This window comes from Apteryx mantelli, chromosome 2 (assembly GCF_036417845.1).
Source record: "Apteryx mantelli isolate bAptMan1 chromosome 2, bAptMan1.hap1, whole genome shotgun sequence".
Taxonomy (NCBI): Eukaryota; Metazoa; Chordata; class Aves; order Apterygiformes; family Apterygidae; genus Apteryx; species Apteryx mantelli.
Genome location: NC_089979.1, coordinates 106,761,629 through 106,786,865, shown reverse-complemented (window position 1 = coordinate 106,786,865; position 25,237 = coordinate 106,761,629). Strand labels below are relative to the sequence as shown.

General features: G+C 38.8%; 1 protein-coding gene across 1 annotated transcript in view; it reads left to right on the top strand.

Annotated features, from left to right (window-relative positions):
- ADCY1 (adenylate cyclase 1) overlaps window positions 1-25,237 on the top strand; it is a 153,059-nt gene that overhangs the window by 59,275 nt on the left and 68,547 nt on the right. Inside the window, exons 3-4 of the mRNA XM_013952768.2 lie at window positions 6,628-6,746; window positions 19,534-19,645. Coding sequence (XP_013808222.1) covers window positions 6,628-6,746; window positions 19,534-19,645 — 231 coding nt within the window. The remainder of the gene's footprint in view (window positions 1-6,627; window positions 6,747-19,533; window positions 19,646-25,237) is intronic.

Here is a 25,237-nt window from a genome sequence, read left to right as displayed (position 1 = left end):
TGATGACCTATCCTGCATTTCCTTCCTTTAAAAAAAGGTGGTTAACCATAGAACGATACCAGATTGGTCTGGCACAGGTCTACTTACTCATGGTGAATCCATCTTGCATTTTATCCATAAGATATTGATCACCTACCATAATAGTATGCTGTTAGCCATCCTCTCAGTATTCAAAGCCTGTGCTGTTAGAATGCAACTTTATGGATGGTCTTTTATGATTATGATTGTAATAAGGACTTATGATAAATACAACTTTTCAAGAAATCTCAAGAATGTTCTGAAATACTGCCATCTTGTGGCTGTCTAAGAAAAGCATCACCATCTTTAATCGTGTATTTTTTTTTATACTTCTTATACTTATTTGGAAGACAGGGCAGTATTTCATTTTTTGTAGCACAGTTTAATTTAAAATAATGCATGAATAAAGTCTGCTGTCTTTGTTTGCCAGCTTACGGGAAGTATAAATGGATCCCAGTAGTTTTACACAAAGTGGTCCTTCAGGGCATTGCAGTAGGCTTCTGTACTCTCTTTCTCTCTCATTTTTTATTTTCCTTCCATGGAATTAAAATATCTGTGCAGTGTAATACAGGAATGATAGATACCATTAAACCACTAAGCAGTAGCTTTCAAAAATACGCAAGAGTGAACTTATCAAGGTAGAATTAGGTAGCAAGTGATAATACTTAGGATGTACTTTGGAGTCTCTGCTGACTAAGAAGCAGAATCTCATATTTATAGAAGAGTTGACTTTGAAACAGTCTTATTAATTTTATATGCATGTCTGATGCTTGTTTTCTCCAGAAAAAAGTATATCTAAGTATGGTGGCCCTTTTCACCGAAGTATAGCAATAATGAAAGAAGTTCTATGGTTGACTGCACAATTCATGGGTAGGATTTCATGTTTTGTATTGTAAAAGTCCTGACAGAGTAGATGGTCAAAATGGTTCTTTCTTGTCTGTAGGCTCCTTTTCCTAATTGTCACCATAGATGGAGTGTAACTACAGTAAACAAATATCCATATTTTATCACCCAGAAAACAAAGATGCCGAGCCTGCTTTTTGTTAGGTGTTTGTTTGTTTGTTTTTAAGCCCCTATGAAAATGCAGAAGGCAGCAGACCACAGACATGCATTCCTGAATCAGGTGGCTTAGAGTCAGAGGCCAGGGAGGGTGAGGAGGGACTGGGATCTGGTGCACCATCCAGAGTTACTCCCTTCACTATCACAAGCTTAGGTGTCTCTAGGTCCCATCTGAGCAAGTTTCATGAGGAAGAAGTGTCTGCTGAGCCAGGCATAGCTACCCTGGCTCCCAGGTGGGTGAGGGCAGCAGTGTCAGTAGGCAGAGCTCTACTCTGCAGGCTGGTCGTAAGGGGCAGTTCAGGAGGACCCAGTTGAAGTTGACTAAAAGAGACTGAGTTGCCTCTGTCGCTGGCCTGTTCTTATGGGATGGAGAGGTACATAAGGGAGTGAAGAGTTTCCATACTGCTCTTTGGCAATTCCAGCCTGTACTGTACAAATTCTGCTAGGTATGCATACAACACCAGCACGAGAGGACAGGGATCTTGTAAGCATTGACATTCAGAAGATCCAGGGAAACATGAAATTTCTCAGTTTTGAAGTAATGCTGCTGTTTATCTGGTTATTTCTCTCCTGTATCTCAGAAACAATGGAAACTGTTGTTTCCTTGATAAAATAATCTACACTGTCCATACATAAGACTTCCGTTTTGTTTGCTATTTATCTCATGTGGTAATCTACAGGAAATATAAAGCAGCATGCAGAAGCATAGCAAGTGCAGCCAGTTCATGGGTAGAAGGTTGTAAGGGGCCATCCAACTGCACAGCAGGCAATGGAGAAGAGAGGAAAGAATGCTGTCTAGCAACATTAATACATTTTACTGCATTTAAGGCTTCTCTTCTGATGAGGGGGTATGAGTTACAGTTTGTTAAAGGGATTTCAAAATGTGCCACAGTCATATTCCATACAGATGTTGAAATAAATCACTTCATACAATAGTAATACAATGTGGTACTAGGCTGAATAGCATTGTTTGGGGAGCTGCATAAAATGATTATAAATCAAGGTGGAAACTTCAAAGGGACTTTGAGAAAGTCATGAGTGATTGGAGAAAGCAGTAAAATGAGAACTTTCACAGCAGCGGTGTTCAAAATGGGGTTGTTCCTCATTTGAAGAGAGGAGCAATAAATGTATTAGGAACATGTAAGAGCAGAGCAGGGCTGCGGTTGGGAAAAGCTGATGGAGATGGAAGAGGGAGATGTACTGAGAAGCTTCTAGCCTGCTGAGCCCTAAGCTCCCCTTCTATGTTAAGAGCCTCACTTGAGTATTGTAAGGTGGTGGGATGGATTCAGTAGCTTCCCAGAAGCCATGGATACCCTCTACGCCTGATGCTTGTGCTGTGCCCCCCTTTACCATATATCGCAGACTGATGGAAACGTGGTTTGGAAGGGACCCCTGGAGGTGATCTACTCCAGCCTCCCTCTCAGAACAGGACTGCCAGCAACACTAGATCAGGTCAACTGTGGCTTTGTCTAGCTAAGTCTTGAATGAATAACTGCAGGACTAATTATTGAAGACACTTTTCCTTAAGTCCAGCCCGAAGTGAGAATTGCAGTACAGAAGTTTGTATTTGCAATTACGGTTGAGAATGTTCCAAAAAAACAATTTGTAATTTAGAGTCTTTTTGATCATTAACTATGTGAAGAAAAAGAAAAGTTTATTTGAATTACTTACCATTTACATATTTTCCCTGTGTCACGTGCATAATGGTACTAGCTGTTGAATACTGCCAATGCAGCACTGGGTAATTTCTTATTGGCTTAATATACACATTTGGACTTGATGCAGAGTCAAATGTATGTGTTTGTTCCTTTTCTTATCTCTAACAATGCTTCATTGCTGTGGGAGAATGAAATATGGATGTTTTTCTAAATTGAGTGTTCTCATAAGAATTAACTAAGTCTTCATTAGTGGTGCAGAAATCTTCATTAGTGGGGATAAGACAGTTGGCAGAGACAGCCCAGTCTGGTGTTCCAGATCCCAGGCTGCACTGGCAATTTAAAATACAAGTTTGGCAAAAAAACCACTTTGAATGAAGGTGATATAGGTTCTCATCTGTCATTTCCTTTTCTAAATGAGATTTGTGCAGGGAATGCAAAATCCTCAGCAGGCAATAATCTCTGAAAAGAATCATTTTTTCAGTATGTGATTTCACTTCAGATCATGTTAATGCTGAGTGAAAATTTAATGCAGAACAAGGGAGTACAAATTCCTGGAATAGCAGAAGTTGATCATGGGGCCAAAATTTCATTCTCCAGGTAGAAACTAGCTGTAATAAATTTAAACAACATTGTAGATCAGAGAGAAAGGTGAAAACATGAAGCCATTTGTATCTTTCTACTAGCTTCTGTGTTTTGGATTCAAAACAGGAATATACCACATGTTGAGGCTACCCCAAGACAAGTTCATTTATCACTGAGAAGAAGGCCTGAAGCATGAGTGTTGTTTTATTCTAGTCAAAGTTGTTGTTAATTAATTAGTGCTCCCTATCTGTCTCACTTTTTCAATTTTTTCTGTCATCACCCATCGCTGTCAGAGGCAGCAGCCACTCAAGCATGAATGTCATCACGAATGTGACCAGCCTGGCTGCTGTGCTGTCTCTTGTTCTATTCAATGCTCTCTGCAGCTGTGCACATCTAGTTTTCCTTTTGGTCTGATTTTCAGATTATTTTTTGAAGTGGATCAGCCTCGCAGAAGCAAATGAAAAAAATCAGACAATGATGGTAGGACCTGCTGAATAGAGATCCAAATGGAGCCCTTTCCCAAACCTTCCCCCAACTGTATTTGGCGTATATGATTTAATTCTTACCACTCCAAATCTAAGTCCTTAATCATTCCTTAGGGTGACCTGGAAGGCAACACCACTTTGCTTGACAGATGAGATTTTGCCAAAATAAAAAAGGTTCGTTTTACCTTTTTTTTTTTTTTTTTTTTTTTTTTTGGAGAGCTAGATGATGTCTTTCATTCTTTTTCACTACTTCCATAATTTCCACTGTGGGATTGTTTCTTGTATTTGCCAGTCTCTCTTCCAGTGATAACACTTTATAACCACACTGCTGTTTCCCTGCTTGGCCTGAGAGGTCAGTCATGACGGCCCTTTGATAAAGCCCTAATTGAGTCTTTACTCACTCAATGAGTTCAGACCGCCAGCCCTCTTTGTAAAGCCTGTCCAGCTCTTCCTCACTAATCCATCACTTTCTTTTTCATCTCTAATTTTTTTAAACCACTTTGTAATATGAAAAGGCAAACCACCACCATTTGAAATAGGATTTTCATCAGCTCCCTTCACATCTTCTAATAGTCATACTAACATGCATAGGAATTACCAATTTTGTAGCCTGCCTTAACACATCTGGCAGCATAACGCTGCAAGTTTCAAAGCTGTAAGATGATGCAGCTCTCCCGATGCTACTTTCAGAGCAATGGTTGTTATTGTTTCCCTGGCCTCTGTGCTGTTGGCTGTGCACTGCAGATGTTAGTTGTGAGGTTTTTATTCACCTCCTTTACTGTAATTGTATGCACAGGCCAAAGAAGTGCTCATCAGTTAGCACTGGTCTCTGTAAGATCCTGTCAGAGCCTGTTCATATAATTTTTGTTTGATTGTTTGTCTGTCTGTTTTAGTTTGGCTTTCTAGGAAAAAGAAACTGAAACCACACTCTCTCCCCGTAACAGCTTTGGAATTTGCTTGTCTGTTCCAGCAGAAAGGCAAAGATCTTCTTTAATACCCTCACTGAGAGAAGCTACAGTAAGCATTTTAGTCCTTATCAGACAACAGAAAATTGACATCCAGAATAATACTTCTGAAATTCCAGTATCATCTGGAGTTTATACCGTCTTAAGCACCAGAGAATTTAATCCTCAGGCAAGACTTCTCTCTTGTGTGGATTCTCTGTTGCCTAATAAGGGGTCAGCTCATGTTACAGACTCAGTATATTTGAGTTAAAACAGTTAATCAACTGCAAGATAACAAGTAATGGGAAAGAGAGCTTCAAAAATTCCACTGTTGACAAAATTATTTCTTTTGGATTTTAACCAACATTATATAATTCTGTTGCAGAGATATGTATGCTTATGCTTAATTAACATAAAAATTGTAGTAATTTACCATTTCCCATCAAGATCTGAGACTATTTGGTTAATTTGAAATGGATTTATACATAAACTGTTCGTAAATACTTAATTCCATCATGTTCTTTGCAACATTCTTAGTACATATGTGAGAACAGTAGGAAATAGATTTAATCAATGTGAATGACCTTTAACCTCAAGTCCAAATGTACTGCCTCAGGCATATTAAGGCACTTTAGTGTAAAATAAGGACAGGGACAGTTCTGCAAAGTTTAACTTACTCATCTGTGAGGTAAATATTCAATGTGTCATCTTTCAGAAGCAACTGTGTAAACCAGAACTGTAAAATGAGAAACCGTTTGAGTAGTCTGGCATTGTTGGGAGTTTGTGGCTGGTGAACATGTGCATGTGAGCAATACAGAGAACTTGTCTGTGCAAATACCCTCTTCTTGGTGTTAATTGTTGCTCCTTATTTATTTAATGCCATTCAAATAAAAGGAGGTTGCAGTCTGGCCAAGATCTGCGCTCGTGTAGTGTCTCATCACTGCCATTACTTTGGCACCAGATCAGACGTGGTAATGTGAATTCCTTCTGTCTCCTACAGTGACTGAAGCTAGGAAACCTGACTGATAAACTGGGAACTGCACACAGCAACAAAAGTGGGCATAGTGCATTTTAAATGGCAAATGTTTTCTGTATGAGAACAGAGCATTGGTAGGAATGTAAGTACAGTACCTGCTACAAGCTCTCTAGGTACCTCTGAATGGGCCAGAATATGTGGAATAACTACATAAACCTTTGTAGTTAATACCAACCAGATCCAAAATGTTAGAGGTCTTTTATTCTAAGAGGGTCAGTGACACCTGCTAAAATCTCTCTGTGGGTATAGCAAGCAGAAATGTTTTTAACCAGGGTTTTATGCTGTTGCATTCTATTACTGAGCTTCCTTGAACAGGCATTTCCATGCTGGATAAGACACCATTAAAACTGTACCTTTATTACTGTTCTGCTGATTCAGACTGCGTGGATAAATCTATCATCCATTCTCGCTGCTTAATAACCAGCTGTCATAGTCCCTGTAATGTAACACTTTCATTAGATTCCCAAGTAGTACACACAAGGATAGCAAATGATCCTGGAAATTCTTTCACAGATAGATAAATGGTACTAATGATAAAGTAAGTTATTATTATTAGCATTGTGATGTTAATGATAATTATGGACAATTATCTGTTCTTGAAGCTGGCTCTTCCCTTTCTGCATAGGTTTTTTTATTTTTATTTTTTTTTGGTGCGGAGGAAATCAGAAAGACACCCACAAAGGCTGCAGAAATTTGAGGGAAGCGGTTTGTGTTGTTTATGGAGCTGAAGTTCTCAGGAAGCAGGCTAGATTAGGAAAAGTTTGTCTAGTTTACTAGTTCAAAACTGTTGAATAGTGGGGAACATACTATACCACAAAACTAATGTTGTTTACATTTTCTTTTAGGAACGTCTCTTGATGAGTCTTTTGCCCAGGAATGTTGCAATGGAAATGAAGGAAGATTTCCTGAAGCCTCCTGAAAGGATTTTCCACAAGATTTACATTCAAAGACATGACAATGTTAGGTAGGATTGATGTAGCCCATGAAATAATTTAAAACAGAATGTTTAGTACAGATATAGTGACATGCAGTTGCAATCAGATCTTAGAGCGTAAAAAACAAGCAGTACGGTAAAGATTTGTTGTTTATGTGCAGGGGGAGAATGGGCCCACTAAGGAAACTGAATAGTCTTCTCAGAAGATAATGATGAACCAATAAATGGCTTAGAATAGTAATGCTGGGAGGTAGGAAATCTTTTTCAAATGGGTGGTAATTCTTTGTGTACTGTATTATATGCTTGGTGAACAGGAATATTTGTGTTGCATGCTAACAACACCACATTCTTACTTCCTGAAAATAAAACAGATTACTTTTAGTGCAATAGCTTTGCTGGGTAATAGCATGGAAATGTAGAAAGAAAGTGTGTTGTAAACTTAAGAAAATATACATCAGTCACCATCATATGAGCATTCCTCCTCAGAGGATATTGACTGGGGCCCCATTCTGCTTCTTGCTCTTGTTCAGTGACAGGACATTCAGCAAGTGGCCTCATGTATGCTGGTAATTGTTAAAGTGGAGTGTATTCTCCTTGTTTGCTATTCTCCTTTGTTCCTCCAAACGAATTCCTCTCAGGCCTTGTCTACTCAGAGCTGTTTTATCACATTGCCTGTGGTTACATTTTCTGTAAGTGCCTTGCCTCCATATATGAAACAGTTTCAAAGAGGTTTAGGTAATGCCACAAAGCTGCTGTCTCATGTGACTTGTGCTGTGTGCTTATGCAGTGAAGAGGGAGTAAACTCCCAGAGCACCTACCTCCTCCTCTCCCTCACCCACCAGGAAGCTCCTTCTTTTGGGGTTCAGGCTACCTCCCATTGAGTTGTTCACTCTCATATTTGCAAGGACCACTTCCTGTTGACTGAGCAGTTGAAACTGAATATATCTGTGTCAGCTAGGGCATTAGAGATTGCTGTGATGGGAGTGTTTAGAAGAATGACAAATTGGGCTGGTTTTACACTGTAAAACTAAACATTACTGAAATAATTCATTTGCAACACATTTCTTGCTAAAGGTTAAATCTCACATAATATTAATCATCATCACTACATACACAGAACTCTTAGTCTTTAACACTCATATTCTAAATTATCTGTAAGCGTACAAACACCCTGGAGCTGATGCTGCATAGTTAGCATTGATGGCTACAGTCTTTGGTAGCTCTTAATTGCGGAGGTCAAGACCAGTAAGTAAGATATGTTCCCTACCTGTTTAGGGAGATGGAAACAACTTTTATGTCCTGAGTAATGGCAGTTCAGTGCCATGCTGGGCAGAGCTAAGAGACCATCCCCATATTCTCAAGACTTGACCTGGTTATACCAAGCATTCCATAAAACAGCATTATTAAAACAAACAAACAAAAACCCTCTTCATCTCTAAATTTCTGGAGCTTCTAATCCCAACACTATACAGTGGAAAATGAAGAATACGCTGCACTCTTACCTTTTTTTATAGCAACCCTTTCTTCTTCTCCCAACAAACATGTAGGAATGTCAGACCATCATCTTCCAGAAAGGATAGGCTGGAGGAGGTAGGCAAGCAATTAGGAAGGTACATGATTTTCCCGCTCTTTGCCTATTAATAATAATAAGAAGAAAAATAAAAAGACCAAGAAAAAAATACCAGCAAAAAGCCATCTGTTTCAGGCTTCTAAATATCCACCTCAAAACCCAGAAAATCTTCAATCACTAACTTTTGCATGTGGAAAATAAATTATTCACACAGCTATCTTCTTTACCTTCTCCCGGAAAAATGCAGGAAGATACATTAAAGTGAAAATAGATATACCTATAGGAAGGGAATCATGGACTAGGAAAAGATATTGTTGCTCCAGGATTGTGAGAAGAGACCCTGTAGACAGCAAGGAATAATAAAATATACAGTCATGCCTCTGGGATATATTATCAAAAGAGAGACTTTCCAAGTTTCTGTGGAAGAAAAGAGGGTTAAACTACATATGTTCCATGGAGCTGTGAAAGATTTCCAGAAGCATTCTCAGAAGAATAAAATGAACACATGATTCCTGGAAGTGAATGCAAAGCCTTGGAAAGTATTACAATGATGCAAAACAAATAGCTGTGATGATACAGTGTGCCCCAACATACAGAGTATGAGACATTACACATTATACTGCAAGTCTCCTTCAAATCAGCTTAATGAGATCTCCTGCCCACTACCTTCAACTGAGGTTATGAGGGATGCATGTTAGAGAATAGAGAATTAGAGGCATGATAGAGAATAAAGCCCTTTGGATGCTGGCATACCTTGCCATGCTTTGCAGCTTTTAGTCATCAATTTTCACCGAGTTCTTTATTTCTTTTAACCTTTTTCTGATGTACTTTTTATTTAAATTTTTTAGCTTGCTTTGGGAAACATTAACTATTTGCTTTTATTAAATCAATAAATACAGTTTATAAGGAATTCTCTGGAAATCTACTAGAGTGTTTGTTATGCACAACAGTCCTTCCCTTGCCTTCCCTGTTGCTTGACAAATTGGACCATATAGCAACAGAGTACTTTCTTGATCACCCATAATTGTGAGAAAGTCTTTCTTCTCTCCTGCAGCTGCAGTTTCTCTGTTGGCCTCGCTGTATTGAGTATTTGATCTTTTTCAAGTACTTAGGGAAAAAATTAAAGCGCTCCTTTTCCCCTTGCTCAAGCATATTCTTAAAGGCTAGCTTTTGAAAAGAGCTAAGAAAGTAGGAGTCATGCTGGATCTCTAAGGAGGACATTTGCAGTGTCATGGTAGGCCGTGCAGGTGCAGTTATTAATAACTTCACTGTATGGCAGGCTTTGACAGGACACAGTGTTTCCTCTCATTATATTTCAGATCTACCTTGGCAACAGCTCTGGTTTATCAATTACTTGGTAAATATTTTACCAGCTATCAAACAGTTGGTAAACGACTGCCTGCAGTCCAGGAGAGCGAGCCTCCAGCAGGGAACCAGGAACCAGCTTCTTCACGCTGAGGGCAGAGCTGTCCTCAGGCTTGTGTCACACTGTGGCGAGCTCTTCCAGATCTCCAGTAAAGAAAGGCATTTCTATTGCTCACGGATAAGTCTTTAGGCATAAATCACTTCAGACCTCCATAGTCCCCAGGGTTTTATTTTTCTTTCTGCAGTACAAAACATTAAACTCCTTGAACATCAGTTGAAGAATTCTGGGAGGGCCAGTTAAAACTTGCTTTATATTCCATTTGAGGCTGATCTGTGGGCATCAATGAATATGGCCCATCAATGAGCACTGAGTACTTCTGAATGGTTCGGGTTCGGTATGTGAATATACGGCTCTATAGTTCACAGAACTGCAGTGTCATCACAGAAGCTTGGAGGGGCCCCTATTAAGTGCACTAGACTGTGGGGTAAAACCCCTTCTCCAGAATGATCACATCTAGCAAATAAAAAATAAAATAAATTGCATTTTGAATGAGAAGTTTTACAAACTTGGAGTTAGCATGAAAATCTGGCCTAAGTCATTGAATAAATAATAGCCATTTGCCAGCTGCCACTGTTGAAGAATTTTACAAATGGTGATCTATGAACATTACTTGCTTAAGTATCATAATTCTCTTGGGAGATAAATATTTAAAGCATTGGCAACTCAGAGTCTACCTCAAACCAAAGGTAAGGCAAGCTTTAACATCTAAGAAGCTTGCCTCACTTTTTCTTTTCAACTAACTTTCTGTTTCTTAGGTTTATGAGACTTGCTTGTTAGGGAAGATCAATCTACAAGTTCATAACATACTAACAATCCACACTAATCTGAAGTATTGTTTGGTCACTTCAGATATTCCTTTTCTTACTCTCTCTTTTTTTCCCTTTTAACTTTTTATTTTTAAATTCATTGCTCTAAATATTAGAATTGTATTTAAATCAACTCTAATCACATTTATTATTTGTATTTTTTTATGTTCCTTGCCTTTCCATCACTAGGTTTCTCCTAATACAGCTTAGTGATGATTTGATCATGATTTTTGCTGTATTTACAGAGGAAATGAAATATATATAAAGAACTGCCTTCCCACCCCACCCCATTCTGTCCTAATCCATTACTGTAAAATTTGAGAGCATGGAAGATCTGTGTTCAGCATCAGTTTCATATCAAATGTGAAAGATAAATAGGCCCAAATTGACCTTACATTTGGAAGCAAAATAATGATACAAGAAAAGGCTGTTATTCATGCCAACCCTGTGAGTGTATTTGTGCATGTGCAAGAGGGAACAAGAAATCTTTCTCAGGTAAGTTTAATTATCTCCAGTGTAGACTGAAATGCATAAAGGATAATGACTAAAAATAGAAAATATGGAACTTTTCCAAAAAAAAGGTCTAATGGAATTTTCATAATCTGATGAAAATCAGTCCTTTGCCAAAAATTCTCCACTCTTCTCTACGGCTTTGCTTCTTCTCTTTCTACATTTTGTGTAGAATAGTTGAATATTGCCAAGTGGGTAAATCTTGACCTCATAGATGTGATTTTTGTGTCATTCAAAGAGGAAGAAGAGAGGCTTTTTTGTGTATTGCCTTGTAAAGTTTTTGAAAGGATTGCCAAACAGCAGGAAAATAAGTTTGCATGTGTTAAATGGAAACAAACAATATAAGGCAAATGCAGTATGCAAAACAAAACAAGCAGTTACGCATCCAAGATTACTACAGTATGGACCAAGCGAGGAGGCAAGATTCAAGCACCAGGAAAGAAAAATAACCATGGACTGAAATCATTTCTGTGCCGCACAAGAAGGAAATAGTCCATGTGCAGTTCAGGAGCCATTTCAGAACAGCATAGATTCTATTTTTACTGGTGCAATTCCAGCCAAGCTCACGATGAAGCACGTGAGGACCATATGTCAACTTGTGTGTGGAGAATCCCTAACATGCCACCTCTTCTGTGATGCTCAGGAATGTGCTCACTTATTTTCCGTGGGTTGTAATATAGGAGGGAAAGTTCTTTCCTAAGATTAGGGTAAGTAAAGTAGGATTCATATTTCATTTTCTTACCCCTCATCTGACTTTGTAGGGCTGAGAACTTTTCAGGTTATATACCTATACAGGCATGCATACATACATGTATAAATATACATATATATGTACAATGGCTACCATAAAAATATGCAGGTCCTGACTGGAATCTCTCCATGAAGCTGTAACTGAACTAAATAATTTAAGGTTGTGTTCCAGCTCAAATGTATGCTCTTTATGGAGCTGTCAACATATTTCATTGTTTGTCTGTTTTGAAGTAGACTTCTCCCACTCCATCAGATACTAATGGAACTGTTTGAATGTATGCACGGACAAGGATATGGCTGATTTGGTATTTAAACAGACAACTGTTCACACTACTCTAAAAATCAAATTGCATTCAAGACATAAATGGAAAGTAAGTATTGAACTGCTACCAGTTTCTTGAGCTTCCAGTACAGGAATTTGATTTAACCTAATTTTTACAAGTGAGAAGTAGAGCTGACTGCCATGTAACAAGAGATACTAATTTCAGACAAAGTAATCCGTGATTCGAAGTAATGAATAAAAAAGATTCCTTGTGGCCATTTACAGGTTGTTGTGATCCAGTCTGAGGCTAGAATAGAGTCTACAGTTATTTACATGCGAGTATTTCTGTTTTGTCCTATATCCTAGAAAGCATGAGAACTGTCAAAAACAACTTTGAATTTAGCTTACCCATTCCAATGTTTTAAAAGCCTTTGATCATAAAGCCTAGGAACAGGCTTCCCCCCTCCCCCCATGTTTTTTAAGCTCATAAGGCATAGGTTTCACAGTGAACTAGTTTTCTTCAACATTTGTTCTCCTAAAACAAAATTTCTTTTTTTTTTTAATTTAAGCTTTAACAGCCCTCTTTAATTTTTGAGAGCACTTTTTACTTGCTCAGTGTAGTAAATTACAGATAAAATTATCAATGATTTTCCCTATGGTAGATCTTTGAGGAAGTAGCTTTATACTACTCCTACCAGATTCCTTTCTGAAACAGCATGTTCCATTAAAATATCATTCTTATTATAAGTTGTACTCTAATTAAAATGACCTAAGCAGAAATAAAGAGCAGGGCACACAATGCTTCCTTATTTTGCTGAGCATCTATTTATACAACTGGTTCCCTTGGAGCCAGCAGGACTATTCTTGTGAATAAAGCCCATGAATGAATGCTGCTGAAAGCGAACATTTACCACCTACGCGCTCTGAAATCTCCTATGGAACATGGCGGGATTTCTCGTCCAGAACGCCCCGGCGAGTGCCACAGAAAAGAGCTACTCGACTGATGCGCACAGCGGGGAAGCAGCCTGAGTCTCTGAAACTAAGCAACAGGGTTTCCACGTTCAGTTTTAGCCAGTGGAGTGGTTTCCTCCAGGGCTGCAGAAGGGCTGCTGAGTCACCAGGGCAGGTGCTGCTTATTTGTGACTACAGGGATTGCAGGAAAGTGGGAGAAAACCAGGAATGTAATAGGTCCTGGAGGGATGACTCAGGGCTTGCTGGTGCAGAAATTCTCCAGAGAGTCAAGGAGTTTTAGCTAATGCTGTGAAACTTGTGTGCTTTTGCTGAACCAACTCAAATCTTTGTTTGTGATATAGATGCAAGGAATAGCTATTGATAACACTGCTTTTTTTTTCCCTTGAGTTGCTTATTGGAATGCTGTCTTGTTTGTATTCAGAAATTTTGTGTCAGAAACAGTTGGAAAATAATAGCTGTTGGAGTTGGGGGCTGCATGTCAAATCTCTAGGTAACTTTAAAAAATCCTTGGGAAACTTTCATTAAATTTAGGAGGTAAACTAATAGTCAAAAGAAGAACATTCCTCTTCAGTACTTACAAATCTGCTTTTACATACTAAGAGAAATAGTCTTCTCTGCTTTGTTGCGGTATTCTGCGTGGCTTACTGGGTTGTGCTAAATTTATGTGGATATTAGAGGTTATGCATTCTGTCTGCATAAAGAGTGTGTAGTAGAAACTACTCATCAGTCATTGTAGAGGAAGTTACTATACATTTTAACTGTAGGAACTATTTTTTCAAGCTTTTTTGAAAAAGTTATCTTATCAGAAAGCTAGATGAGTTTCATTAAGAAGGAGGAAACATTCTAGGATCAGAGAGAAAGAAGCAGGTGCTAGCATTTGCAGGAAATGTTTTGTAGCAAACCTGTAAGTGTTTTGAAATGACCCAAGCTTGAGATTTATTTGCAAGAAGTTACTTCTCAAGAAGTAACTTCTTGACGTCATTATGTATATTTCAAGATGTTTTAGAATAATTTATTGTAAGATCATTTAGTAATATTGGTAACTAAAGCCATTTAAGTATAAAATATTTCTGACAGAAAGCTATCCAGTATTTTGATTAGGAATAAGCTCATTTTCTTATCAAATGTAGAAAGGTGACTATTGAAAAATTGTTTAAAAAAAAAAAAGGCAGTGTTTACACTGGGGAGTATTTAAGCTAAGCTCTAGGAATCTATACATTAAAAAAAATGCTAAAACTAAAATATTGTCATACAAAATAGCAAGTAATTTTAGGCTTGCTTTGCTAAGTGTGAGTAAAACTGGTAGGATGTTTCAGAAAAGAGCCTCACAAATTTAGAGTAAAAACTGGGTTTTAGCCCTGCTCTGAGTGCCACAAGAACAAGGGCAATAATAACCCAACTGCATCTGTGCTCACAAGCTGCTGTTATTCATGGGCAGAAGGTGTTACTGGAACCATTCAGGAGAGTTTTAAGTCACTGCAAGGGTAACCACAGTTGTTACTTGAAAATAGACAACCAGTAACAACAGTATGTCTTACTTCTCTGATAGAACCATCAGGCAAAAAGATTTGAAATCGCTCTGCTGCTGCCTTTAGTAATACTCGGTCTGTTCCTCTGCTCTCCTTCAAGGAAGCAAGCAGCATCAGGAGCAAGCAAACCTCCAGCCCAGCACAGCGCTGCTCCTGCAACACAAAGATATCGCTCAGGGATTAAAATCAAGAACTGAGCAAAAGTTTTACAAAGCACTGCTCAATAACTGATTATTTTTTCCCCTAGGATTTAATTGGAATATTGATATGCTATTGTAATGTATTACACTAATAACTTATCTGTCTAAAAGCCAAAGTGATTTAAGATTTTACTGGGTTAGCCAAACTTCCCAACCCTATCAACTTAGTAAAATCTTCACATGACTGAAAACTACAGGACAAATACTGAATATCCCAGAGAGCATAAGGAACGTAGCGTTTTTGGTATAGTCCACAAGCAAGAGAGAATAATAGCTCCTCAGGGTCCCCTCGGTTCAGTTGTGGGACTGAGGAATGAGAGCATTTCTGAGTCCCTGGGTAACGAGGCAATGCCAGTCTTAGTCCCCTAAGAACTACTTAGCCTGGCTAACCATCACATCATACATCACTTGTCACGGAGAGCTGCTCTTGAATCGTGTGCAAGTCTCATTGCTGAACAAACAAAAGTAGCCTTTGTTCATTGTTTTCACTTTCTTCTCATTTTCTTTTCTCTTCTTTCTTTAACAGACACAGTTTAATTGAGATTGTTTTGCTGGTTTTTAATCAGTGTCCCCTCTAAGGCATGGTTAAGAATTCTGTGGAATTAAAGAAGGGCGAGTCATATCCCTGAGAAGGCATTAAGAGAACCAATTGTTAATGTGTAGCTTGTCATTGCTTTTTGCTACATACTTTAATACTATTTTCCTTTAAAAAAGAAAAAGCCCTTGGCAATCAGTGTGAAGCGTCCCTTTGTATACTGTACCGTTGCATGGATGCTTTCATGCCTAAGCAGGGTAGCCCTAGTTCACTCTAGACTAATGCTTCTTGAGGATGCAGACCTCCATGGGGATTAGCAATTAAGTTACAGTGAACCAAGGCTACTTTGCTATTGAATGACCGTATCTACATGAGAGATCAATATGCCTTAACATTGATGTCACTATTGTGGTTAATTTGTCTTAACTTTCCTAAGTATACCAATGTAGACCTGGCCTAAGTTTAAGACTCGTTATTTTCGTGTGGTTAATATATCCAAATCAGAGGAAAGGGAATTTGAATATTGAATTGTGTTCTGTTAACAAATAGGTAGGGTCTTGGACTTTTCAAATATTGCTTGGCCTTGGAAACAGTTCAGGCATGGTTTATCAATGTAATTCTGGTATTGTATATCTTATAATTTCTCTCTTTAGTAACCTTATGAATTCCATGGCCCTACCAAGCATTATAATCTGTTCTCACCCCATGTAGTTGATTTTACCACCTCCTGACCTCCTGCCTTCTGTATCTTTTATGTTCCAAAAACCTGAGCAAGGCATAACAGAAAAAAAAAGTGTATTGCATCAGGTGGGTGTTTTACCTCCATAGTCAAAAACAGTTGTTGCAGACCAAGGTTCACTTTTTTTTTCTCTTTTTAAGGCATTGTAAAAATAAAGAACAAGTGTAGTTGCTGGCCCAAAACACTTGTAATCCAAGTACTAAAGGAAGAGATAGCAGATGGACACAGACAGGTGAAGGAGTGCGGAAGATAATATTGGTCAGCATGCTAGCTAAAATAAAACAAACTGGCTAATGAGTTTCAATTCTATTTTTAGGATATTAGAGCTCAGTGTGCATCAAACAAACTCACAGCCCTCAGCACTGCCCACCCCCTGCATGGCAACAGACTGTGGAAACAGCAGGCTCTCAGACAGGGACACGCTTTGGGTCTGTAAAGCCCCTGCTCATCCACTGGAGGCTTTCTACCTTCCATGCTGAGACCTTGCTTTTGCTCTTGTGTACTTCAGTTGGCATTCAAAAGAAATTCAGCAACTGCTATGATTTTAACATTTTGTGGTGGTAGAAGCGAGCAGAATTTGCTCTTAAAAAAAAGCAGGGCGTATACTCAAAGCATTGCCCCCCCTTGCACTGTGCCTTGTCCAGCACTTGAGATATTTCCACAGTTTTCAGGCACAGAAGTTTTATATTTTGCAAGTTTTAAGAATATTATATTAAAAATTAAAAAATGAGCTACAAATATTAAAAAAACACCTTATGCCAAAGAAGTGTAACAGTGGTCAGGCTGCCTAACCTATTCCATTAGCTTTAAAATATATAGTATGGTACAAAATTGTTCACAAGCATAACCCTGGTCTTGTCTCAGCACACTATAATTACATGTTTTACCAAAATTTTTGTATTACATGTTCAGTTATGTATTGTGTGTCCTTGGGTTGGACTTCAGTTTGGCACATAATTACCAGTGTTTTGAATCAAACACTGATCACTAAGAATTAATAAAGACACCAATAAATACTCTCTTAAAATGTTTAAAGGATGAGTAAGGATACCATACTGACTTACTAAGGTAGTTGTATGTAAAATAACTTTCCTTTTAAATGAATGATGATATGTGAATACATTTCCTGTGCTCCATGCTTAAGTAATTGAGACTTTTTGATGTAACTGTATGTATCAGCAGTGTATTGGTTGCTCTGTTAGTTGTTAACACATGAGTATATAGTCTCTTTAAATGCTTGACATTTCTGTTTTGTGTGTTTGTGACAGCACTGGAGTGATTTATTTGTAGACACCTTGGTAAACAGATACAGTTTTACTACATTCAAGGTCTAAAAAAAAACACAATGCTAATTTTTTCGAGTGGAAATTGTTGGTTCTGTGGGAAATATTGGGCAGCTACTCTTTCCCACATCTAATAATATCTAATTAAAATCTGGATACTACATGATATGTTGGTTTGCAACAATTGTTTTTTCCCCTGTGCCTTTTTCTTTGTGGCTATATGAATTGAGATGTGAACATAGATCATAAAGCAAATGGGTTAGATGACTGTATGGAAGACCTTGGTGTACATTTAAGTACATCTGAAAACCTTTAAGGAATTTAGAAGGATGATATGACATTGACTGATGAATTTCCAGAAAGATCAGCCTAGGGCTGTCAGACAACAAGGATGTCAATCCATAATTAAGTGAATGACTAGATCTTCATGGGCAAATACGCAGAGCACTTCATTGGCATTATTGCTTTTATTGTACTCTGTTAATACCTTTTACCTCATCCATTACCAGGGTGGTTCACGTTCACGACAGCAGAGGCACAAAATAGTACAATTGACTAAATGCTGAAATGCTGAATATCTTATTTTAAGAAGTCTTTTTTTTTGATGTTTAAATAGTGTAAGAATGAAATAGCTATTCTTCTCTTGAACCAGGGCAGTTTTAATCAGCGTTTTCATAAAGCGTGCTCAAGGAAGAAAAGAGTGAAGAGTGCACCCCAAGGTTTAATATGACAGCATGTATGCCATGTTTGTAGATTAAAGCCATTAAACTTTGGAGGAGTTAGTTTTGTGTTGGGATGTGTTAGCTAACCTGTTCTGGTGGAGAAAGGATTTTGGGGTTAATGGGTTAAACGGAATGGGGCTGTATTTGTTCTTTTTTGTGGCTTTGTGTGAGAGTTCAGGCTGGGTGATGGTGGCCTGGAAATAGTAGATTTGTTAGTCCTGCTTTTCTAGCACCAGTTATTTTATCCACAGAGTGAAGGTTTGTTGAGGGGAAGAGGAGTCTGTAATGTGTAACTTAAATTATAGTTCCCAAGCCATGTTTTACATTATGTCAAGTATACCTAGGCCATGTGGCATGGGACTGTTTGTTAGCATTTGGATAAATAAACACTTATTTGATGTTTATAATCTGGGTGTTGGAGATAAATGTATTAGGTTTCTGCAGCTGGCGCTGGGCCTGTGCCACTGGATGAAGGAATTGAAATAGTTAAAAGGATCAGTTCCAGGGTCAACAGCGGAATTTTTATTCTCTCTGTAACTGTAGTATTTTTTTCAAGTCTCTTCCCTTATCACAGATGGATAGGGATGTATTATTAAAGCAGAATAAACTGTTGTACATTAAAACTTGCTGAATGTTGATGGAAGCTGGACACTTACCTGAGCGATGCAGCACAGTGAAAGAAGTCTGACCCAGCAGTGTGCGTGCTAGCTCCTGACTTGGAGCAGTGTAACCACATCACAGAGCTACCATACGCAAGTTATTTACTCATGTCTTGCAGTGCTTAATAAACCTTGAGCCAGGTTTGTCAGTTTGGCCGTGGAACCATATCAGCACAAGACCCGTCTTTGGGATCCACCTGGGCACTTCCACAGGGTGCTGCAGGCTCTCGCTGTGGCTGGCAAGGAAATAGCTGAACACTGCTTTCCTGTTTTGAATCCAATACCTTAGCTCTTCCAACTATTTTGCAAGTGTTTGTCATTAAGCCTCACAATATCTGCAAAGATTAACTGAAATGCCGAAAAGTTAGACCTCCCATTAAGTATTAAGGCATATCCGAAGTTGAAGCCATTAGCCATGGACTTGGAGGACTACATTTCTTTCCTTACTCTACCACAGATTTAACAAGACTTGGCCAAGCTGTTTAGCCTCCCTTGTGTCTTGATTCACATTCTGTAAAGAAAAGTAATTGTGCTCTATGTTCCTGAAGTACTCGGAGGGTAAACACTTGAATAAGGTGTTTTGCCTTACGTATAACTTAGATGGGTCACAGAGACATAGAGCAGTGTCCCAGGACTCTCTCCACGGCAGCCCAACAATTATCAGCACTAAACTCATGCCCAGTTCTCTGCTATTAGTCTTTGCTTTTTTATTTCAGGTAGCACTTTACTGGTAGCATTTCAGAACTTGTTTGGGTTTGTGCTTTGGGTCACATTTGGGCTGTAAAAGAGGATAATGAAAATGTGAAGGTGTCTTCTGTACTGATATCTCTGTGCTTTCTACCTTCTCTTTACAGCATTTTGTTTGCAGACATTGTGGGGTTCACTAGTCTGGCATCACAGTGCACTGCCCAAGAACTGGTGAAGCTGCTGAATGAACTCTTTGGCAAGTTTGATGAATTAGCCACAGTAAGTACAGCATTCTTTTTTCAATTTAATTCAAATTTCCTTTTGCATAATGATACATGAGTTACATATGTTAGAAATCTGTAATAGACTGATTTAGCCCTGTGTGTCATGAATTTCTAAAACTTCTATTCTTGATTAATATTCTGGAGAGAAAACAACACATTTTAAATGTTTAGGAAAGAATCTGAAGTTCCTATTTTTAAATATGCTTTTCTTCCTCCTCCTTGGAGGCCATCAGTGTTCTTCATTGGTCTTGTTTACACAAAATGGAAAGAATATTTCAATATTTACATTTCTATCCTGCATGGAAAAAAATAGGATAATGGAAAGTATGAATATTGGAGGTACAACAACAGAAAACTACTTTCCATGATGACAAAAATTTAGAGACTCAACTTGGCTCTTCACAGAGAGCACTATGTGTCAAATAAATGATTGTAGCTTTTCAGAGAGACTATTGCAGGCAAAATGGGATCCATATTATTACTGATGCTTATGTTTTGGTCATTGCACTCGCATTGTACCAGATTCCCCAAGGAAAAAGAAAATGAGAGAAATGTTCCCTGTCTATGACTTCTTCCAGTCTAATGGTACTGCAGAAATATAGTACATGAGCATGACAAGCATTTGACAAGAAATGAGAGGAATGGATGTGCCTGAATAAATTCACACATCTTATTTCAAATTACATTTAACAATATGCTGAAAATGTGTTTTCCCCTTAAACAGCCTTGTTAGGACAAAGAGAAACTTAATCAAATCTATCTTGTTTGCCAGCCTTGTCCTCATAGCCTTTGCTGTGCGAAAATATCACCTCTGCATAACCTATACCCCTCCACTATGCACCTATCTCCTCTTCTGACTCTGCACAGCAGCCTAGAGCATGTATTTCCTCAGGTCTCGAACGTAAACAGCATCCACATTTCCTCCATCCGAGCTCACTTCTCCTCATTATAGCCTTCCACATGAGACCTCTGAATACTGTGGATGCTTTGCATCTATGGCTCCCTTTTCTAGGAAAAACAGAAGGCTAACTTAGATGCTGAGTAGAGAGACAATGGAGGCATTTTTTGATGTGAATTTGTAACAGATTTACTCATAAACGCTTGTGTAACAAATCCATGACTGGAATGCCTGGCCATGCTCATCACAGGGCCCCAGCACAGAATAGGTCAGAGATGTGTAGTTTTGAAATGAATGGGACTACCCTGTAGCTGAGCATTGGCAAGAAATGTCTTGAAAAGTTCAAATAGCCACTCTCACTTTCGTTTCATTGCTGAATTTCATCCTCCAAATGGCAACAAGCCATCTAGTAAACCCTTTATAAACTTACAATACCCATCATTTGTGGAGTAATTGTAGCCATGAAACACAAGGCAGTGCTGTACATGGCAGTGCTGTGGCACAACACAGGGTCATTCACACTCACGCACAAAAGCACGCGCCTCCGATATGACATGGCACTGAAGCCAGGGAGGTTGCTGCTGCACCACACTTGCTCCTGTAGCCCTGGGCAGGTGCAGCTAACTGGAAGTGTTAATGACACATGACGCGAGGGTACCAGGCAGATGCCAGCTCTTGCCGCTGGGTTAGTTCTTTGTAGGGAAGAAATAGATCAGAGACAGTGAAGGAGCTAAAAAAAAAAAAAAAAAAAAGCCTTAGCTTTCTGTTCAATCTGCATGCATTTTCTTTCCAAATCTGAAAATAAATCTCCTGCCTTCTTTCAGCAATGTGGGAAAGAACTGCTATTTACATGTCATTCTAGTTCATACTGTGCTGCATCAGAGTGTGATTAAGGGCAGAAAGTATGAGCTTCTCTTTGTCGCCTTCTGCCGTAGTAACGGGAGACGAGTTGTTGTGTCTCCTGCAGTCAGAAGAAATGTGCAGAGATCTGTAATTTTTTGGAAGGATTCTGATCTGATTAAACAACTTCTAGATGTTCATTATTAGTTCAAAGTACGGACTGTGCTGGTTTAAAAATAGTGTTCTGCATTAGTATTCAGAATGATGAGGGAGGAAGGAACCTCTAAGAAATCTCAAGAATAAGGTAGCGGTGATGGGCATGGTCCCTGTGATCTATGAGCTGGTTCTTAGGAAGGAATGGCAACTGCAAATGGCAAGTTGTGACAGCCCTTGCTTAAAATAATTGTGCCGTCTTACAACTGTAATGCCTAAAAAAATCCCTGTCACCACTGTGGGAAGTATAGTAACAGGAGCGAGGAAGTGTAATGCAGCATATATTTGTTGGGAATCTCATGAAGACAGTCTTGGCATTTTTTGGCATTGACACATTGGAAGATGCTGTTTTAGTAGCACTTTTCCTCTCTGTTGATGCAAAAGAATTAAAATCCTATAGTGATCAATGCTCACACAGAGTCTTGACTCTGGATGGTTTGTACCACTGCCTCGCTGAAGAACCTATGGAAAACTGCAAAACTTTTTTTCATTCTCCTGATCTTGCTTTGCCATTCAGGACCAAAATAGTTAGTCTCCGCTTTTTGGCAGTGTGTCTGAATTTGGCCAGAACTTGGATGCTTCAGAGGAACATATAAAAATTCTTGTTGAGAGAAATATAATCATTTGCATTGTATTCTTCTTACATTCATGAGAAACTCTTGGACATACGGCATCTAGGCTGGGTGACTTCTTGCTTTAATGCACTACATATTTCAGTGTATCTTCTCTTGATGCTTGAGCTGTGGCATGGATTTACCGTGAATGAGGGAGATTTTCAAGGCTACAGTTACCCAAATAGCATCATTCAGAATTGCACATGCCTCTGGTCAGGTACTGTCATGGTCACAACTCCATCACCTTTGGATACATTTCAGAAATACCCAAAATATTTTCACTATGATAAGTCATGTTAATAGAAAAGAAGAGGCATTTCCAGAGCATCCTGCATGGTAAAGATGAATGCAAAGAAACAAGCATGCATTTCACAGAAGTTTTGGTTTGTTTTAATTCTTCTTCTCCCTGGTAGATTTCCTCACATACTTCCTGTGTCTGATCTATGTGGAGAATCCATTTGTGTTTACAGATTTAGCTATTTCCCTTTCAACTTCTGTCTTATTGCAACTTGGATTTCTAAGAATTTCCTTTTACAAGAGGTCAAGAATAAATGCTTTTATTCTGTTTTACAAGGACACTGCTAGAGTAGGATTTCAGTATTCTGAATGAAAGATTTTGTTCATGTCACTTTGGGGATCTCATCACTTAGCCAAACTGACACACTTAACTTCCTGTTGTCCTTTCCATTTGCAGTGAAATATGCCTTCAGGCTCTGTCAATATTTGTAGGCTAAATCTATTTTTATTTATTTCCATAATTTAGGATCTTTTCCTGATTACCTTCTTTGCTTTTAAGTATATTTCCATTTGAAATTTCTGTGTTGCTGCAGTGGCTTTTGTACCTGTTCTCCCTCAAAGATATCGAACTTAATAACATTGCCACTGGGTCTTAGGCAAAGCATCAATAACTTACATTTTTAATCAGCTCCTGTGGGTTTTTTTGGACTGTGTCAAGAGCAGTCAGTCCTTTGCTGTGCTATAGAAGTAGCTATTCCTAGAAGCAGTCATTTTAAGAAGTTGTATCTACAGAGTCTATACAACACTTCTAGTTTATATGCTGATAATTATGATATATTTTTAAAACATAAAATATATAAACTTTTGCAGGCTGGTTTGAATGGGGAAGTTCATATTAGAAAAGGTGGATATAACTGACCACACTTAACCCTTCTTTGTGGCGGTGGTAAGTGTGCACTAGGGGAGCGATATTTACAAAGGCTAGTTTTAAGGAGACCTGTCTCCCCAGGTCCCCTTTAATAGGCAGGGCAGTGACAGGATCCCTCCGAGGCAGGTCAGGCTGCTGAGCTTGAGTCCCCTTCTGAACTGCCCGCTGGAGAGATCTTCTAGCGAAACCTAGGGAAGCTAGCTACCCTAAATCAAAGTGGTCTTTTGTGCAAGTGCCTATATAACTGATACGATCAGTGACGGATAATGTGTATGCCGTTATACTGCAGCATCTGTGGGACAATTTCCCTGGGGGAAGCTACATCACACACTTTATGTAAATATGTAAAGAATATACCCGTGGGCAGGTACCACCCTGACTTTCTTTATGGTACCTTTTGTGTTGGAAGATACTTTGCTTGGTATGTCAGTTGTGTGTCATAATTCTCATCTTGGTTTGGATGCTCCTGGTAAAATTTTACCGAGTTCTTCTTGAGCTCATATTCTGGAAATTTGAGACTTGCATCTTTATATAGGGCCATGTTGGATTATTCTGATTAACTGTACATACCTGCAGCATGGGCATTTGTACTGAAACCAATTGTTTAGACAACTGTAGTCGGCATAGAGAAAGGTATTTCTAAGGTTCAATCTGTGTCATCCAAGGGAGATGTCTAACTGCACTCTAGAAGTGCCTGCTTCATTTCATTAATTATCGAGGCAATTTGGTTGATTAACCCAGGTGCCTCATTTTAGCTGTGTAACATTAGAAGAGGTGACTATTACCCTGCCTGCGGAGGAGTGCTCTGCACAGCCCTGTTATGCAGGGCAGGCCCTTGGCAGCAGCCATCAGGGTGTCTGCTTGGCCGGGGAGGACCATGCCTCTCACTCTGGGCGCCTGCAGCACTGTCCTCAGAGAGTCACCTTTGTTCTTCTCAAGCCAGACTTTTTATCTCCTTGAAGTCTCTGGAAATGTCTCTAGAAACTGCTTCCTTTATAGCCAGCTGTTGCAGCATCTCGCTAGTTCTTCTCACGGCAGCATATTTCAGTAATTCTGCCAAGTTGAAGGGAATGGCCATTTCTAGTGATCACACCTTGAAGATTTTCCCTGCTTTTCCCTTTGGAGCATGACTGCTTTTCGTATTTTGGTCTCTACACAAAAGTGACAGCTTTTTAAATACTCTCTACTGTGTTAGAAGCATTTTGGAAAAATATCCTTTCCATTTCCTGAGCTTTTAGAGCTTAATTTTTCAACCTTTTGTAACGTGTTTGGTTTAGGACTATTTCTCCTGGGATATGCTTTTTTTCATAAAAAGAGAGTATCTTAAATGATACTTAAGAGCAGCTGGTTGGGGGACAAGCATGCATATCAGTCATGATGATTGTATTCCTTGCTAAGACGCTTTATCATTTTCAAGCAGGTAAATTAACATACATGACTGTTAAACAGGTTCTCATCCTCAAGGACTGAAAGCATTTAACCTTCTAGTCTTGTTAAATTAGTCTCCATGTGGAGAAGAGAGGAACATTATGGTGGGAATGGAAATGTACAGAAGAGAAAGGCCAAGAGCCAGTAGGTTATTGCAGATTAACATGTAAAATTGCCAATAACATTGAGGGAAAGGACGTGAAGCAAAATGTCTTCCATTTTATTGCTATCCTAAATAATTCTACATTTTTTCATGCACTGTATGGCTCCCACGATGGCAGATAATGTTTCATGACTTCACAAATGTATTACTAAATTACAGGCCTTATATGCTCAACTGGACATGGCCAATTTTCCTCAGTCAGAACCATCTGAGGCATTTGCTGTGGTCCTTCCTATATTGTAATCAGATTTGTTTTCTATTATTTC